Source organism: Perognathus longimembris, chromosome 10, assembly GCF_023159225.1.
Source record: "Perognathus longimembris pacificus isolate PPM17 chromosome 10, ASM2315922v1, whole genome shotgun sequence".
NCBI classification, from domain to species: Eukaryota; Metazoa; Chordata; class Mammalia; order Rodentia; family Heteromyidae; genus Perognathus; species Perognathus longimembris.
In genome coordinates this window covers 44,538,339-44,558,608 of record NC_063170.1, presented here as the reverse complement: position 1 = coordinate 44,558,608, position 20,270 = coordinate 44,538,339, and the positions used below count along the sequence as shown (strand labels likewise).

At 36.5% G+C, this 20,270-nt stretch overlaps 1 protein-coding gene across 1 annotated transcript in view; it reads right to left on the bottom strand.

The window, feature by feature from the left end:
* Positions 1-20,270, bottom strand: part of LOC125358655 (ubiquitin-conjugating enzyme E2 E2) — a 223,539-nt gene that overhangs the window by 33,457 nt on the left and 169,812 nt on the right. The window contains exon 4 of the mRNA XM_048355951.1: positions 2,936-3,068. Coding sequence (XP_048211908.1) covers positions 2,936-3,068 — 133 coding nt within the window. The remainder of the gene's footprint in view (positions 1-2,935; positions 3,069-20,270) is intronic.

Genomic DNA, 20,270 nt, shown 5'->3' with positions numbered 1-20,270 from the left:
ATTCTATTTCCTGAAAATTATGAAAACACACTCAACTTTCTTCTTTGAGCAGCAATAAAAATAAATACATAATAATTTAGTTTAAAGACGTAGGACTTGTTGAACTTTACTGATAGACCACTGTGGCTTTTGAATACAAGCTATCACTCTATCATATTATAACCACTCTATTCTAGGTAGCCCTGACCTGCAATTTGAGGATTAAAAAAAAAAAATCTAAGGTCAATTAAATGACCTAAAAATTCTAAGGAACTAGTTGGGTGCTGTTGGCTCATGCCTGTAACCCTAGCTACTCAGGAGTCAGATCTGAGGATCACTGTTCAAGGACAGCCAGGCAGCAAAGTCCATGAGACTTATCTCTGATTAACCAGAAAAATCTGGAAGTAGAGATGTGACTCAAGTGGTAGAGCACTAGCTTTCCGCAAAAAAATAAACTTGGAGACAGTGCCCAGGTGCAGAGTTTAAGCTCCGTGACCTGTACACACACACACACACACACACACACACACACACACACACACACGGAACTAAATTCTATGTTTTATTAGCCAAAAGCAAAGAGCCAAAAGCCTCTTTCATATTAGCTGACAGTTAATTATTAACAAGTCAGATATAAAAAAATAAACATAAAATCTGTGATATATGCTGAACAGATCTCTAAAATTTATTTTAAAATGTATTTGAAACATTTGTAATAAAAGATTCATATTAAAAATTTCTGAAAATTTTAATTTCTGTCAAGTAAGATAATATAGGATGCAAATTTCTTAAAAGTACCCTATGTAAAAATGTTGATCATTCCTCTTTTAAGAATGCTCAGTAAAGGACTGGAAATATGGCCTAGTGGCAAGAGTGCTTGCCTCCTATACATGAAGCCCAGGGTTCAATTCCCCAGCACCACATAAATAGAAAACGGCCAGAAGTGGCGCTGTGGCTCAAGTGGCAGAGTTGCTAGCCTTGAGCAAAAAGAAACCAGGGACAGTGCTCAGGCCCTGAGTCCAAGGTCCAGGACTGGCCAAAAATAAAAAAGAATGCTCAATGAAGAAAACCATGTTTTCTAGTAACAGCTGTGAATAGACATAGCATGCCTGACCCATGCACAAGTGGCTTGAAACACTAAAAATAAGAAATATGCTTAATTTGTCTAACTACCTCATATTATATTTGTCTAGAATGCTCATTTATTTTGTATAAAATGTCCAGATGTACTAGACTAGGGTTATCTTTGCATTTCTACTGTAAGAAACAATTATTTTGCTTGTTAACCTAACATGAATCCTTAGTAAAGATATACTACATTAGAATCACTGGGGCATATAACATTAGAAACAGAGTATGACAACATAATGCTTTTGGTAAAAAGAAATATATATTACACATAAATATAATATTTCTATTATTATGGTTCTAGAATTTTCAAGTATTCATGTTAATTTACTTTTTATTCATGTTAATTTTATATTTCCATACAATTGACAGAAATAACTAGAGAAAAATTTACATGAAAATGAAATTTACGGGCTGGGAATATGGCCTAGTGGCAAGAGTGCTTGCCTCGTATACATGAGGCCCTGGGTTCGATTCCTCAGCACCACATATACAGAAAATGGCCAGAAGTGGCGCTGTGGCTCAATTGGCAGAGTGCTAGCCTTGAGCAAAAAAGAAGCCAGGGACAGTGCTCAGGCCCTGAGTTCACAGCCCAGGACTGGCCAAAAAAAAAAAGAAAGAAAGAAAATGAAATTTACTCTACAACTCACAGGAGTCAAATTAATGTAAACTGAAACAACCATGACTTTTTTTTTTTTTTTTTTTTTTTTTGCCAGTCCTGGGCCTTGGACTCCGGGCCTGAGCACTGTCCCTGGCTTCTTTTTGCTCAAGGCTAGCACTCTGCCACTTGAGCCACAGCGCCACTTCTGGCCGTTTTCTATACATGTGGTGCTGGGGAATCGAACCCAGGGCTTCATGTATACAAGGCGAGCACTCTACCACTAGGCCATATTCCCAGCCTGACTTTTTTTTTTTGTTTCATATACTGGATAAGCAGAGATTAAAATAATGTCAGAATCTTCAAAGCTGTGGACAGTGGGAAGTACTATTCCATGAAAAGCAGATGTCAATCCTTATCAAAACGTGTCAACAAATTTAGCCTCAGAAAATAATTACACAAATATATGAAACATAACAATCAGTATGTACACCTTAGAACATTGTTTACAGCAGAAGTACTGATAAGAACCTCAAGATCCAGACACAGAAACATTAAATTTTGGTATATTTATACAATGCAAAGTTATGTAGAGTCTATAAACCATAATATAATTTTTACTAGAAAATATATGCAGTGTTGGGAAAAACACTACATATGTTTATATATATTCTCCATGAACAGGAGGGGTTCAAATTTGGGTATACATATGTATGGGTACCTGCAGATACCACATTCCTTTCATGTGCTTTCCTAGTAAAGCTCTGTAGGGTAATGATGTATAATTACATCTAAAGCACCTGGTCCTGGGGACTAGAGTTTGGTAGATTCCTCCTTGTATATTCTCAGAAGACCTTTTTATAAGGTTCATCAAAGTTTCCCCATCTATGAAAGTGGAACCTTCTCAGTAAAGTTGTGGTATTCCTTTACTTGGGGAAAAAAAAACAGTTGGCATTGTTGATGCCCTTGACAAGTTTGAACTCAGTGAAAACCAACCATGGTAAGGACTCCCCCCCCACCTCAGCTATTTCTATTCATCCTAAATTGAAGAGTCCAGAAGTAAGCAAGTCAAAATATTTCATGGTGTTTCTTTGTATACATTGGTAGTCCCTGGAGTTGTCTAAGCTAACAGAACAGAAAGATTTACAATCCTCTTGTCTGTATTTAAGAACATGCATATGCACATATAATAATAAATATCACAGAAAATGATGGATACTTCATACTGACCTTTGGAGGTTTAAACGGATAGTCTGGTGAAAAGGTAATGTCAAGAAAGAACACCCCTCCTTCGTAGACAGATCCTGGGGGTCCCAATATAGTTGACCTCCATTCATAAATGTTGTCTCCTTTAGGTCCAGCACTGACATAAGGCAAACAAATAAATGTGATTAGAAATTACATAAAATCTGGAATTCAAAAATTAATTTATGGGGGCTGGGGATATAGCCTAGTGGCAAGAGTGCCTGCCTCGGATACACGAGGCCCTAGGTTCGATTCCCCAGCACCACATATACAGAAAACGGCCAGAAGCGGCGCTGTGACTCAAGTGGCAGAGTGCTAGCCTTGAGCGGGAAGAAGCCAGGGACAGTGCTCAGGCCCTGAGTCCAAGGCCCAGGACTGGCCAAAAAAAAAAAAAAATTTTTAATTTATGTAACAATAAATTAAGCAATTCCATTTAAAAAAAAACCAACAAAGTCAATAGGTTAATTATGTCATGAGTCACATGCTGAAAATCATTATTTTACAAATACATTGGTTTTAACACAGAACCACGAATATTCTTTTTCTTTCTTCCCTGGGGCTTATTAACTCAGGGCCTGGGTGCTCTCCCTGAACTTCTTTTGCACAAGGCTAGTGCTCTACCACCAGAGCCACAGTGTCATTCCAGCTTTTTCTGAGTAGTTTATTAGAGATAAGAATCTCTGGCTTTCCTGCCAGGGCTGGCTTGGAACTGTGATCCTCAGATCTCAGCCTCCTGAGTAGCTAGGATTGCAAGCGTGAGTTACCAGTGCCCAGCCAGAACCAAGAATATTCTATTGTGACACAGCCCTATATGCTTAAGGAACAAATGTTTCCAAGGACCAAAGGCCAGAGTAGGGACACAAACTAAAAAAGGATGTTAAAGCCATATGGTCAAAAGGCGACTTTCAAAGCTAAAGATACAGCACTAGAAAACAAGCAGTGTAAACTTTTTGCTAACAATTGAGAAGACAAATGAGGTTCAGGGACGTTAGTAAATGGCCATTATTTAGAAGGATCATATTCAACCAGGATCCTTTGCCTTTCTTTCTTGTACCCTAAATACTTTGGTACCCCACTCCTACTCTGTACATCACAACTGTTATGGTTCAAAATTGTATTTTATAATTATTACTGTTAAAGCAGCGTTCAATTTCAAGTGTGTGATTTCATATTACATGGGGTTTTGACCAAGAATTATCAAAATAAATAAAATAAACTGAAAAACAAAAAATTTAAATTCGTGTGTATATATTATGCAGTTCAGTAGATTCAGAGAAGCTCTTGACCTGCATTATCACTAGTTTTATTTAAATCATCATATGATCTGCTCAACGTTTCCCTCATCAATCTTGTGACAATACTGTCTCCCAAAAAGCAAGGAGTGCCCCTAAAGGAGGTGAAGTTAATGTGCCTAATTGATGTGATAAAGTGAAAGTTTGAGATTTGTCGAAGGGCAGAATGTCTTTAGTGGATGTTGGGCAGGGTTGTGGGATAATCAATCAAGCATTCTCAGGATATATTAGACTCTGCATTCTGAGCACACATGCCTTTTTCCCTCCCCAAATGGCAGTGGTCTCTTTGAAGCCAGACATGTGCAAAGATCAAGGATCTACTGTATTAAAAATAATATAAAGTAAGCAAAACAAAATCAGCTATCCTAACTTATTGCAAAGGGCTAAAAATACATTCCAAAGTAGTGAGGTAAGGGAATAGAACAGAGACTTCCAGCTCCATTTCCCTCTCATATATGTTGCCTGAGGCTGACAATGAGACACTGACAAAATATAGCAATAAAGCTTTGGTATCAACAGCTTCTGGACAAGCTCACTCATTCTGATGAATTATACAAATGCTTACACTCTAAGGTATAATTAAGCCCAACATGAATAGGTAAGTTTATCAAAAGAAAGTGCTTGAAGCAAATTATAGACTTAAAATTACATTATTTCAAAATAGATGGAAGAATTTAGTTAAGAAACATGCATAAGAGAATACATCTATGAAAATGTGAATGATGTATAAAACATATTTCCCAAATATGAAGACAATATTTCCCCAAGTCATTTTGAGAAATTTCAAGATAACCTTCCAAGAATGATAACCATACTTTATAATGTAGACTAAATAAGGAGTTGCCAAATAGTGCTACCAAGGAAGAGATTCCGAAGTAGAAGACAGATACATCAGTAAGGAGGACAATGTCTTCAGAGAACTGTTTGGTAGCACAAGGTTGAGCCCTACCTAGGCCTTGTGCATAGTAGGTCAGCACCCACAATTTGATCCACACCCCACTCCATGACTACAGATATTCAATTTGTGCTCATTCTAAGTTGCACTGGCTTTCAGTCAGAGCTCCAAATTATATTTGTTTATTGAGTAAGTCAGCCATCTATGCAGTTATTAGCAGTAGACTAAAACAACACAGCTAATATTAACTCTCTGAGTTGGCTTATATAAAGCTGCTAATGCATTACAAAGAAATAACCAGTAGCAACAATCTTAAAAACAGATTGGTGCTTTAAGTACATATATACTTAATATCATCTTCCTAACAGACAAATGTTACCAAAAGAAAGTACTTAAGGCCAATTACAGACTTACAGACTTCCCTCTATCATCTTAAGAATGTTATGTATAGGGAGGGAGGGGGGCATGAGGGACAAGGCAACAAACAGTACAAGAAATGTATCCAACGCCCAACGTATGATACTGTAACCTCTCTGTACGTCAGTTTGAAAATAAAAATTTGAGGAAAAAAAAAAAAAAAGAATGTTATGTATATACCACTTATACTCCTAAAGCTTACTACAGCAGTGGTTCTCAAAATACACAGTCCTGACCTCACTCTTATTTGACATATCTAGGTGAGAAACCTTGATGTACCAGTCCCCAACTGTGCTGGATAATGTGATACCCATGTGGTTACTGAGCACCTGAAATGTGGTTAGGGCCAGCTAAAATTTGAAGACTTGATGTTAAGCAAAGTAAACTACCTCACTGGTAATTTTATTAACTATTTGATAATAAATAAGCACAATTGAAATAGTAATATATGGCATATAATGGGCAAATATATAGTGAACTTCACCTGTCCTTGTTTAAATGTGGCTCCTAGGAGATTTGAAATTAGCCATACGACTCACATTATTATGTCCATTCTACAGTACTGTGCTAGAGAAACACTGTGTAATAAAACTTCTGTGATAATAGTAATATTCCATTTCTGCTTATCCTTATTCAACACAGCAGCCACTAGTCACATGTGGCCATTAAATATTTGAAATGAAGCTACTGTGAGTAGAAATGAAATTACTGCTTTGTCTGATTTATGGAACTTAAATGTAGCTCTATGTGGCTAGTAGCTACTATTTATTCAACAACAGAGGGCCGGAGCATCTGGAAACTTAGATTGACCAAAGTGTTCTTAATATGTTAGGAACAATATGAAACAGAAGAATGGGTTGTATATATGCTTCAGAAAGTCTTATAATTTTATGATTATTTTCTAATTAAGATGAGCAAATGAAGGTTGATGGCAGAGGACACCTGTGATAGAGAACAAGGGTAAATGACATAAAACAGTCTTTGGTCTTAGATTTGATCATCAGAATCCTAGTGTTTCCACTTAAGGCCTGTATAATCTCTCTATCAGCAAAATAAGGTATTTATTGCACTATGTTTTTTTTTCTGGTCCTAGGGCTTGAACTCAGGGCTTGGGTGCTGTTCCTGAGCCTTTGTGCTCAAGGCTAGTGCTCTACCACTTGAGCCACAGTGTGCTTCTGGCCTTTTCTGAGTTTATTGGAGATAGTCTCAAGGATTTTTTTTTTGCCCAGGGTGGTTTCAAATCATGATCTTCAGATATTAGCCTCCCAAGCACGAGCCACTGGCGCCCAGTTTTATGACACTAATTTCAATTGTGAACTTTTAATAGAATTGTACTCACAAAGTCTGGAAATTAAGCCTGTAAGAGCCCAAATATGTTAAGATATTAGATGCTATTGGAGTAGTTGATGTGCACTATGAAAAAAAAGTTTATGAACACCTAAAAGGATTAATTAGCCAGCGAACACAGAACTCTTAAGAAAACAAGCCATCAGAACCCATGCAATTACAGAGTAATAATAACAATTGTCATCATCATATCGTCACCATCATCACCTCATAACATCATGATATGATGTGCATTTAGTAGGGAAGAACTTGGGATTTCATCAGAATCCCAAACTACTACTCTTAGGAGACATATTCAGTATATAGAATGTTTAACATTAGGATTTGCAAGCATGAGGGTTATTTAGTAAAATTTCCTCATGTATTTAGGTATTTAAGGATACTTATATAGCAAGTAAAGTTGCTCTCTGTGTGTGGCTGACAAGACTGTATATATGGGATGATTTGTTATTATCCACAGGGGATTGGTGTTCAGAAGTCCTTTAGATACCAAAACCTATGGATGCTCAAGTTGATTATATTTGCCTCAAACCTGTACACATCTTCCTATATACTTATACTTATTCCAGATTACTTATAATACCTAATACCATGCAAATGCTGGGCAAGTAGTTACTGTATTGCTTAGGGAATAACAAGAAAATGTGTCTCTACATGTACAGTACAGGCACATTTTTATCCCTGAATGTTTTTTATCTGCTGGTGGTTGAATATGTATACAGGAGCCCCAGGTCATGGAGACATGACTATATCTTGCCTGAAGAATGGATATTCAGTTTGTGTAGGTCCAACTGAAATCTGATCTTCCTGAATGTCAGGGACTGACTTGAAATTGACAAGGATGGGAGAGGGAGGAGATAGTATGAAATATGAGAGGATTTTTCAGAAGCACTAGTAATCTATGCTCATGTATTACACCCTGTAACTGAATGCACCTAGCAAAGAGGTGCATTGTTCACACCTAAATGATACATTCCACTTATGTCCAAAGTTCCTTTGGAAGTTAGCCACAGGGATATTAAGCTCTGGCTTACAAGACAATAATGAATGTTTCTCTATTGCAGAGCTACAATAAAGTAGTCCCTACTTTTAAAAATAAAATGAAAGCATAAGTCATTACCAGTTACAGATAAGGAAAGAGGCAGTAGAAGAAGGGCAGTTCAACAGTGAAAATGTCACAAAACTGTGAGTAAATCAGCAAAAATATTTAGGAGTGGGAATTCAGGGGAGAAGGTGTTTTTAGTGTTTGCAAGGCTATGTACTGGCTGGTTGTAAAGCTGGTGCTTTTTTGTCTTCATTGTATTAGCTGTCTTAGCTGCCATACATTGATTTTCATTCTGTTCTCCAAGTATATCTCTCAGAGGTTCCCTTTCATTTAGCACACCACTCCAATTTCTCTGTTTTCTTCAATTACAACGTTTCCATGTCTGCCTTCCCTACAAGTTCTACCCTCATCTACGTTGTCTTTTCTTTTGCATTCTAAGTGTCTTATTAACCATCTGAGAATCACATACAAATACTGAAATATTTCTAGCCTGATCAGTGACTTGAGAACCATCAATTCACCTATCCTTCCTCCTCCTCCTCTGCTTCCTCCTCTTTTGTAAGCTCACCAAATACTCTTGAATCTTATTCCCTAACATCTGTTTTCTACCTACTGACAGCATCAGCTTTCACTTGGATTATAAACCATCATCATCTGTGGTGTCCTGCCTCAACTTGCCCTCTGAGCTGCAGACACGGCAATTTCCAGAAACCTTGTGCTTCTTTGCTTTCTCTGCTTCTTAATCTACAAGAGGTCAAGCCCAAATTCCTTTGTACCATGTAACATCATCTATAAGAATTTAGCTCCTACTGACATTGCTGACCTCATACTTTGTCATTCCTTTCTTCACTCACTGTATTTCCTAATCACATTGGAATTACTTGTAGAAGTACCAAGGGAGTTGGGCTATTATGTGACTCATGACTTTTGGGATAAGATTCTTTGTAGCTAATAATTCGACTTGACCTTTAGGTTCAAACACAGTTGCATCCTCAACCAGATATTCTTTACTACTCTCAAAGTCGGCTGTGGTATCTTTTTTTTTATGTGATGACATAGAGTCTATGCAGATATAAACACAGATATGCACAGGACCTTTTAATATTTGTAGATGCAGGAACAGCACTATCCAGATCAAAATAGAAAATTATTCTAACAATGAAAACGTACTGTCCAATAGTGCACTGAAAAATGCTGTGGCTGTATATCTAGAGGGGATTAATGGATAATGACTGTTAACTTTTCCCAAATTCATTTTTAATAATTCAAATACAAACCAAACAAAACGACTATGCCATCAAGTCTACACAAACAGCTTAGGATATAACAGTGGTGATAAAAATGACTGATTTTTGTACACTAAGCTCCAAGCAGAACTGTTAATCTTTTCTGTTTCCTAAGGCTTCTTTCTAGTCCTTAAAAATGTCTGGGTGCTGGTGGCTCACTCCTGTAATCTTAGCTACTCAGGAAGCTGAGATCTGAGGATCACAGTTCAAAGACAATCCTGGCAGGAAAAGTCCATGAGACTCTTATCTCCAATTAACCACCAGAAAACCAGAAGTGGTGCTGTGGCTCAAGTGGGAGTGTGCTAGCCTTGAGCTGAAGGACAGCACCAGGCCCAGAGTTCAAGCCCCAAGACTGACAAAAAAAGAAAAGTGTCAGGTTCTAAGTCTCTTGAAGAAATTTGAAGAAAACTATTTTGTACTTCATGCTAATGAATATCTTAATACATAGGAAGACTATTTACCTCAACTATATGTTCCAGATCTCACTCCAAAAATAAAAAAATAATTATGATTGGCAATAGCTGTGGATCACCATTAAGTTACAACTTAATGTTAAAGCATCATTTTAAATCTTACTTTAAAGCTACCTCTGTAATATACTGTATCTTTTGTTAAAGCTACCTCTGTAATATACTCTATCTTTTGTTAACACTGCCAAAACATTAGTCCCAAGGAAGAAAGAAGAGGAATAGAGAATTGCACTTACAAAAACTGACTGTGTACCAGTCATAGAACGTCCTTTTTCTAAGTTAGACAATTCAATGTAAAAAACAATCCTGCTATGAGTCATTGGGAAAAAAAAAACAACTCGCTGAGTCCATAGCACCCCTAGAATAACCCTCTTCATTCTGCATTCTACACATGTACATGTGTGTATTTAGTAACCACGGTGTAGTGTGTGTGTGTGTGTGTGTGTGTGTGTGTGTGTGTGTGTGTGTAGATACGATAAGACTGCTAAAAATAAAGTTTGAAGTTTAAAGGTCTTGGAAATCATCTACTTAGAAAATTACAGAACTTAAATCCTTCAACTAGGTGAAGAACAGTAGAAATGAGTTAATGGAATAATTTTAATCTTCCAATTTTTTCCTAATATACCCATTTCTTTTCCTTGTGGTAAAAAAGACTCACCCACTTCAGGGGTGCCTCATAGCATATACATGGAAGAAAGAAAGAAAGAATAACTTGAAAAAATGAAGCTGCTCCTTCACCATTTCAATTCAAAATAGATAAAATTAAGGATTAGCTAAGTGAAGTGTCCAAGGCCTCACCCACAAAAAAACAAACCTGAGTACTCCAATCCTAAGGGCCCTTAAAATAAGCCCCTTATTCCTGTGGTCTTGGCCACAGTCAAATAATAAATTTTTTAAAATCCAAAGAAATTCCAAAAAAACTCAAAGTTTAAATTCCTATCTACATTAAACAGGTCATGTGGTGAAGCTCTTAGTCCTGCCTTATCATTAGAGTGGTCTGCTGAGTGTTTCCCTGCCTTTAATTTTGTGAAAATCAGCCTGAGAGCTAGCCAAGGTGTCAATCTTTATTATTTCACTCCCCCAAATGTGTTAGACAAGAAAGTTGAAGAGTCTTCATGTGCCTGCTGATTTGATCTACAGTGTGAAGTTTCTCCACAAGTGTGCAAGCCAGTATTGCCCCTACACAGTTGTCAAGAAGCCAAATTGCAAAAACTTCAGTTCTTAAAACATTACCATTCATAGATGGCAGATATAAAGCTCCCTTGTTTAAAAATTACCATTGTATGGCAGATGCTGGGGGCTCATGCTTGTAATCCTAGCTACTCTAGAGACTGAGATCTGAGGATTGAGATTCAAAGCTATCCTGGGCAGGAAAGTCTGTGAGACTCTTAGCTCCAATTAATTCCCCCCTCCATAAATAACTTGTTTCCTGATAGTGGGTTTCTTATGCCATACCAGTTCTGTGACTCAATTTAGCAGTGACCCAAGCAGAGGGACATTAGACTCTCTTAGTGAATATATGGTTTGACGAAGTTCCACACATGGTTCTGACATGAACTGCAATCCTTCCAGAGAAAAGATTTATAAAAGGTGTGGTAAACAAACCTGGATTGGGAAGATAAAATACAAGTGAGACATGGAGGTGAACACTTGTAATTAAGCACTTAGCCTCATTCAGGAAGTTGAAGCAGAAGGATTTCAAGTTTGAGGTCAGCCTAGACTATAGATTGAGACTCTGCCCTCTCTAAAACAAGCCAGCAATCCACCAAATAAATGAATAAAAGATAAAGCAGATTTCCACAGATACAGAAAGATGGGGGCATAATGGGTTAAAAAGCAAGGAGGAAGGAAGTAATTTGCTTGTTAAGAGGACAGTAAAAACACAGAATAGATGAGAGTAGAAAGTGTATGACTTTAAATATTATAAGGAAGTAGAGATATAGTCCAAAAAATGGAAGTTTTCAACTGTGTTGCTTTTAGGAGCTACAGGGTTCCACTGAGATGTTCAAGTGGCTGACTTTCTGCTCCCTTCCCATTTCTGAAGTTCAAGAGAAATCTCAGTGTGTGCACTCTCAGGTGTGCATAATGAATATTAAGAAAAGGAAGTGCATGGCTCTTAAAGAATGTCTGTAAGCACCCAGCAAGCACGAGTCCAAAATTATGAGTCCAAATTCTAGTATGAAACAAAAAAGCTGACATCATCAACAACTCTTATTAATCTCATAAAACTGGATTTCCTAATACCATGAGGTGGCTTTCATAAAATTGTGTGTGTGTGTTTTCTGTTTGGCAGAAGCTGGCCTCAAACTTGCCTTCAGAGTCATACCCAGATCTTATTTCTTTTCCTTCCTTCCTTTCCTCCCTCCCTTTCCTTCCTCCTTGCCTTTCTTTTTCCTCCTTTCTTCCTTTTCCTTCCTTCCACCCATTAGCAAAGATCAGGAATATAGGTGGTGTTTTGCTGAAAGGGACTAAGAATGGGATGGGCCTTAGATTCATCTATCTTATCTACTTCACAGGGAATGGAGGAGCGGTACCTGACATCTCCAGGGGATATCTCCCTAGAAGATCCCTTAGCTAGGAATAAATTTTTAAAACTAGCCACACAGAATCTTTAGTGGAGAGAAGGTGGGATATCCAACAAAAATCTAACAAGTTTATTCTTTGGCCTTTCATATATTCAAACCCTGTTTCACTTCACAATGTGAATTATCCTGTGTGTCATTTCTGTTAATATTTCTATCAGGTATCCTCTTAACATGCTACAACATTCCTGATTACATAACCATAAAGAACATGTTTTTCAAAAGAGAAAGGAAAAGCTACAGAAGCACTTTACTCTTCACAAAGTTCACAAGACTGTAGAGTTAAGCATTTTCAAATTATGGCATAGTTCACTATTTAACAGCTTAGCTGTCTAAGAATGGTCTATTATGTCCCATTCATTCTTGATTTTGTAGTCTGCTCTTGTAAAACATTTACATAAGTGAGTTTTAGCACTCAACTTGGTGAGTTAATATTATACAAAGTTCATTAGGCATGGTATCTACATCAATTTTCTACAGTAACTATTATTGTCTTTCAGATTAGCCTTTGCCATCTCCCTTCATAAGCAAAACAAACACAGATTTTACAGAAGATCTGCTTTATATAAGAACCACTAATTTGTAAGATCCCTTAATAACTCCTGTCATCGTGGAATTTTTGTGGGATTGTGTGGGTTTTGCTATTGGCAGTGCTGCAAGGGAACTAACTTATATGGCTCATCCCACCTTACAGCAAGTGCTCTACACTGGGTTTGTGGCTGCCAGGCAGATTTAATTTATCCACTTATCAGTTTGCATTAACCTTTGAATAATAAAGCACAGCTGAAGCTGTTGTAAGAAAAAAAACAGAGGAATGAATAATTAAAAACACCTCTCACATCCTTGGACAGACCAATCCCTGGCCATTAGGGGAGCTCTAATTGTGACTGAACCAGGTATTACAAAGGCCAATTGTACTCTTTATAAACCGAAACAAATGCTAAGGACACAGTATGACTACAATATATGTAGAGGATGAAAAGCAAAACAACCAAGCACCAAGTAATTAGCTCAAATGAAACAGGGTAGTCTGATTCCTAATTTTTCTTTTCTACTTCTGAAGATGAGTATTCTTATTGTTCATGTTAAGGAAAAAGTATCAATACTTATACAAAGCCGTTATTCATTTGATGCAGGTGGACTGGCTACTGAAGCATCTGAAAGGATAGAAATGTCAAAGCTAAACAAAAGGTTGAGAACAGACTCTGTTACAGGAAAGCCACTAACTCTTTTGATTCTGTCAAGTGCTTTCTCCAGCTGGGCTTCTTTGCTTTGATGGATTCCATTTTCCTTTGGGAGGATCAACCCCCCCCAAATGAAACTGTCATATTTATGTATTAAGATTGCAAAAGGTCACTAATATTTTATATCAAAAGGTTATCGGAATCTATTATCATTTTTCAAATAAAAATATGTATCTGAAGTTGGGAAACACCTATTCTGTAGCCATCTTCAAATCTCTGTTCCTAGATCTCTAATAATGTATTCCCCTAAATCACAGTAAGTTTCTCCAACTACTGACTTTACATTATGTTTAAGTTTTATTTCCTGATGTTCACTGGATTTTATTTTGCTAAATTTAAGACATTTTCCTCTACTGTACAAAATATAATTTTTTTCAGTTCCCTTCTGATAATAGTCTTTGAGGTACAGACATGGAAAAGTAAGGAAGTAGTACATCACAGTACATCACTGAATCAAGATATGTCCTATGGTGTCTGCTGTGTAGCAGACCATTTCAGTTGCCTCTGATTCCAAGATATAGAAGCCACAGTGGCTGCCCTCATCCGGACCTCAGTTTATAAAAGGCAAATGGCAACATACAGAGCAGCAAGCCCATCTCTTTCCACTTCTGCATCCTTTTGTTAATATGCTCCGAGAATCATCTCTAAATTAGGTATACAAAAGTTGCAAAGATTGAGAGAACCAAAAGAAGTATAAAATGGAAAAAAATAAAACTCATTTATCTTTGCTAACTCTTGGCCAGATACAGGGAAAAAAAAGAAAAAGAAGATAAGAGAGGGGGAATAATACAAACACAAGAAAAGACATAGGAAACAAGTTGAGTGCTAAGTCACTTCTTGGAAGGTTTTGCAAATGCAGACTATAAAATCACCTTTTAAATTATAACATCCTTAGAACAGTAATTCTAAGTAAGAAACATTTTTAAGAAATGGCAGAATTTTCATTAATGCAACATTCACATAGCCCCTTCTAGGTATGGTATACAAGTCTCCTTTATACACAGCCTTAACCATCTAATTTGCATAGTCAGTATTTTATTATTACTGCTAACACTTCAATTGTGTCTACTAGGTGGTAGGCATGTTATATGTACTTTATATACTTATTGGGATGAAGTACAATTAAATACAATACTCATTTTACATAGAGAAATTAAGTAATTTGCTGAAGGTTAACACTGTGTCGACGGCAACAGTTACTCAGCACTGTAAAAGAACTTTTCTTTATAATCAGATATGGAAAATAAGCAAGAGTAGATAATGAGAGATAAAGAACATGAAGTGGACAGTTGTCAAAAGCTATGTTACTATACTGAAATTTGGCCTACAACTGGTCTGGTTCTTTCCCTAACCTCACGTGTCACTTAACTCTTGTTCTACTTCATCCTGCCTGCTGAGAAACACGCTACTCAAGAGGGATAGGGCAAGAACCATGAATGTTTCCAAGGTGGGATGGAGAAACACAAGAATATGGTCTTCATCATGCATAGCAAACAAAAGGTGTGAAAAGCTATACACGCATTATCACACAGATGTTTAGGATAACAAAAAGTGTGAAAAGCTATACACGCATTATCACACAGATGTTTAGGATAACAAAAAGTATCAATGGAGAGTAAAGCAGAGGGGTCACTAGCTTTTTAACTAAATTATGTCTCGAAGTGTTACCATGTAAACACTTAAGATCCTTGTAAATATTCTACCCAAGAGCAAGAGCTTGAATGCACTAATTCATTTCTGAAATGGTAACAGATGTTTGTGATTCTAGTCATATACTAGTAACAGAGGCATACATATTTGTATACAATCCTTAGCAATATATGAATAGGCAGCACCAAGTGTTAAGACAATGAAGGTATCAAGTTAAAATTAACACAAGACAGTGAGAGCGCCATTGAGCCATCTTAGATGTATGACAAGCTATATGACAATACAATATTTCATACTGAAGGATGCTAGTCTTGTATTATTAAAAGGTTACAGCACATTTCAAATAAATTCCATAGTGGAATACTTATGACAAATCTCTTCAGTTCACTCCCCAATCTACAATGCTACCAGAGCTAGATGAAATTAGTTTGTTATAATTTCAGAAAATTCTTTGCAATAGATGAGAATCATATTTAATATAAATGTCACATCATATAGTCATATTACTCTTGAAGAAAGTTTTATTGCAGTAGTTTTGAGTTTTCAGACTATGCAATGTAACCAAGCAATTTCAAGCAGAATATATTAATATTATACTCAAAATGTAATACTTGCAATAGCATAATTGTAGAAAGACAGTATTTGTACAATACTAGAGATATCTATTTGGAATATCTGATAAAAAAATATGAGCTTTCACGGCTTAATCCAGCAATGCAAATACATTGTAAGAGCAAGCAATACTTACCTGTCTTAAGAAAACTTTTAAAAAAGGAAATGATACTACTGTGGTATATAAATATTTGCTTCAAGGATTTGACTATTATAAATTTATAATTTTGTGATATCAATACAAAATCTTATTTTTTTCTGTGCTCAAGACTAGGATTCATCTCTCACAATGGTAAAACTCTTTGCGAACTGATATTCACTAGTAATTTCAGTTTAATAAACTAAAAATAATGATTTCTGAATCAAAGCTATCTAGGAAATCTCAGTACAAGTATGGCTAACCATGGCAAAATAGGGCAAAGACTATGCATGATACTAATACAAGTCCTGTTTTGTGGCTGCCCTCAAAGTATGATCACTAGTGAGCTGTGGGTTTGGGGTTTCCGTCATTATAGCAGTTCTGGATTTTACATTTTATTTTAAAACTTCTCTTGTCTTTCTGAATATGGCACACATTTTGAGAAAACCATCTATGAAAAGGATACGGTGATAGCCTTGAAATTGTACCTATACAGACTAACAGAGGCAGAATAGACTAGGGAAGCCTGCAAAATTTAAATATAGCACCTGTACAAGGAAGCTCTGTTCTCTGTCCTTCTACTTATCACTACTGTGAAGCTTTACTTTCCTTATTTAAAATGGCAATAACAAAGCCTACCTACCTGACTGGTTTTCTGTGGAAACCAAAATCATTTTGTGAATTATAAGGCACTGTAACAATTCCTAGTGCTTCAAATGTTAGCCAATGTTCTTACATACAAAGACATCTAGCCAGAAAGTGAATGAAAGAAATCAGTATAATGGCTTAGTAGTAATTCATTTTAATTTTATTTATGGTTTTTGTTTCTCCCTAGAATGTCCCTTACCACTTTCAATCCCTCTAGCTTTAGTATATGCACATCCTTACTTCCTTTAAAGCCCAGCTCAAGAAACTACCTCCATGAAGACTGCTTCCATGACTACCTAGTTGGAAATCATCTCTTTCTGTAATCACCAAAGATTCTGCTCCTTTTACCTTATAGTATACATATGTATCAATTTAATATCCTCTGTTTTAAAATCCATATACAACACGCCTGTTACTGCTGCTGTCATCTACAGAGGGCTTATTACCTACCAAAAAATAATGCAAAGAAAGAATTTTACATAAAACTCACAAAGTAGTCAGTTATAAATGTTCTTGGAGAAGCAATGGTATCTTATGATAGACATGAAAACAAGGGATTGTCTTGGCAAGGCAAAATTTACTTCTGCAGATGGATGGATCATCAACTGTTCCCCAATTTATCTCTAACACAGCAGGCGCTGCCCATCTGCTCAGAATGGTTGAGCTCAGGTTCACAACTTGAGATTGGCTACTTTGAATAGGGTAAGATGTATTTACATAAAATGACATTAAAAGATTTTGTCATAAGATGAACAGCACTAAAATAATCTCAAAATACACACCCTCTGCTATTTCTTGAACAATCTGAAATGTGTCTTCTGAAGTGTGTCTTAATTTCATCTTGGAAAAACCAATTAGGACAAAACCTTACATTTCAAAAATCCTTCCTTATCCAAAAAAAGCAGTTCCTCTTTTCCTTGCTGATGTCTTAGCAGAATAATCAAGCACCAAACTACTGGGCCAAAGTAGGAACTTTTAAGCAAACCACTTTGATAGAAAGGACAGTTTTTTCTTAGTACCATTTCAGATGAGGAAACTAAGAACAGAGTGGGAAAGTCAGGATTTGAGTGAGTACTATGTTTTACCACACCTCAAAAGGCACTTGATATGGTAGAACACCAAAAAGCATGGTTTCCACAAGTCACTGTTTTAACTGAGTTTCTTGTCTTCTAATCTCAACTCCAGTGCCTCTTGAAGTGCATTATCTATAGTTTATGCACTAATTCCATCTGTGTGTCAGAGGACCTCTGAGAGACAACCCAATGGCAAAGTGCCAAGCAATCACATCTGGTCAAAGTAATAAAAGTCACTTTATGGAGGAAAGATGAGAACAATGGAAGGGATGACACTGATCAAAATGCATTATACTCATAATTGAAACCCCTTTGTATAACTATTTAATAATAAAACAAATCACTTTGGAAAGATCATGTACCCTTTTGCTGCTGTTTGGCACTGCTATAGTTTGTAACAGCTGGATTTGTCTCTTAATCTCCCGTCAGGGATTTCTCATTGGGAAAGTGGAGACAAGCACTTAGCGGCTACCTACATGGGACTAGTAATTAAGAGTGAACATAAAACAAATTATTTAAAAGAAAACTATAACTTTTTTCTTTTCCTGTTCAACAGTTAAGACTAAATACCAATACATGATGATCAAGATAAGAACATTTCATGGTTAAAAAAAAAAGGATAAATACAAATACATGAACTCGGTATGTAGAAAATATGTTGAGTATGGGGGAATTTCACTCTGTACCATGGCTTTACAGATGACAACAATTCTAAGGAATATGCAATAGAGACAAAATAGCTATCTTTACTAGCTGGACTTTCTGCTCACATGCTGAGTTGGTGAGGCAGGCCTCTAGTCCACGGAAAGGTTATTACAGAGGTTCTGGGAGTGTTTCTAGAGCTTCTCTAGTGTACAATACAATTTGCTTCTTTTCTTCTTCCTATTTTGGGTAGTTTAAATAATATTCCTAAAAGTGTCTCCACTTGTAAGAATGTTATACTTATTTTACCACCCACTTGTTTTCTCAATTAATCAGCTTTTAATGACTTGAATTGACTCAAGAGTATAACTGAGCTATGTATATTAGTAACCAGTTTTGTTCCTAGTATTTCTCATGTCTCATCTACATTTGCCTTGTCAATGAGAAGAATGTTTATGAAAGAACAAATACGTTTTCTTCTATTAGCTACAAAGTAAACAAATACTAAAAATGAATTTCAAGAGTAATACTCTTAAAAGCCACAGGGTAGCTAAACAGTTTCCCCTAAAAAAGGCATTTGGCAAACTTTGAAATTATAAGAGAGGTCGATAATTTGTGGGCACAGAGATCTGTGTTTAAATATGTCTAGTCACATAAGTGGAAATTTAGTTCAAACTACCATTTTCAAACCAATGAGATGGACTCAGAATGATCATATCTTATTATATGTCAAATAAAAGTGTTTCATAGATCACCTTACTTTCTAGTTTACTGCCATTTATTTTACTCTTTTGGTGGACACAAAGGGTATTTCCTGTTGACAGGTAAGTTGTATGGCCTGATAGTTTAATTAAAGCTCCTGTTGGCAGTTCTGTTATACTACTTTGCAAGTTGAGTGACCTTGAAAACCTTGACATTTTCTGGTCTTACCAGACCAGGCCATTTTCTGGCCTTACCAGATTTCTTGGTAGTCCTTTAAAAAATGCTATCCTTGTGTTCTATCAGGGATATATAGAATTAGGCGGTAGCAATCAATTACCTTAGTTAATACAGATAACACAGAATAAGAGAAACAACTGGACTAAATTAGAGATTCTAAATCAAGAATCTAAATTTTAGTCAGTGTGTACATTTGCATTGAGCTGTCTATATCTTTGAAAATTAAACCTTATACATTATTAGCAAGAAATTGAGAAAGAAATTCTCTAAGTACTGCACTGGTCCACAAGGCAAGTTTCAATACAACACTTAAAAAATGTTTTTATTTTTATTGTCAAACTGATATACAGAGAGGTTACAGTTTCATATGTTAGGCATTGGATACGTTTCTTGTACTGTTTGTTACCTCCTACCTCATTCCCCTCTCCCCCTCCCCCTTTCCCTTTCCTCCCATGAGTTGTTCAGTAGATTTACACTAAACAGTTTTGCAAGTATTGCTTTTGTAATCGTTTGTCTTTTTTACCCTGTGTCTCTCGATTTTGGTATTCCCTTTCAGTTTCCTAGTTCTAATACCTGTATACATGGTTTCCAATGTACTCAGATAAGATACAGAGATAGTGCAGGTACAACCACAGGAAGGGGATACAAGAGGATCATCAACAATAGAAGCTACGGCTTCACATCGCATGTTGAAAGTAATTACAACAGTGATATGACAGTCGTTTCCATAACATGGAGTTCATTTCACTTAGCATCATCTTTTGTGTTCATGAGGATATAGCTATTGGGCTCTTGTGATCCTCTGCTGTGGCTTGCCTAAACCTGTGCTAATTATTCCCTATGAGGGAGACCATAGAGTCCATATTTCTTTGGGTCTGGCTCACTTCACTTAGTATAATTTTTTCCAAGTCCTTCCATTTCCTTACGAATGGGGCAATGCCATTCTTTCCGATAGAGGCATAAAATTCCATTGTGTATATGTACCACATTTTCCTAATCCATTCATCTACTGAGGGGCATCTGGGTTGGTTCCATATTT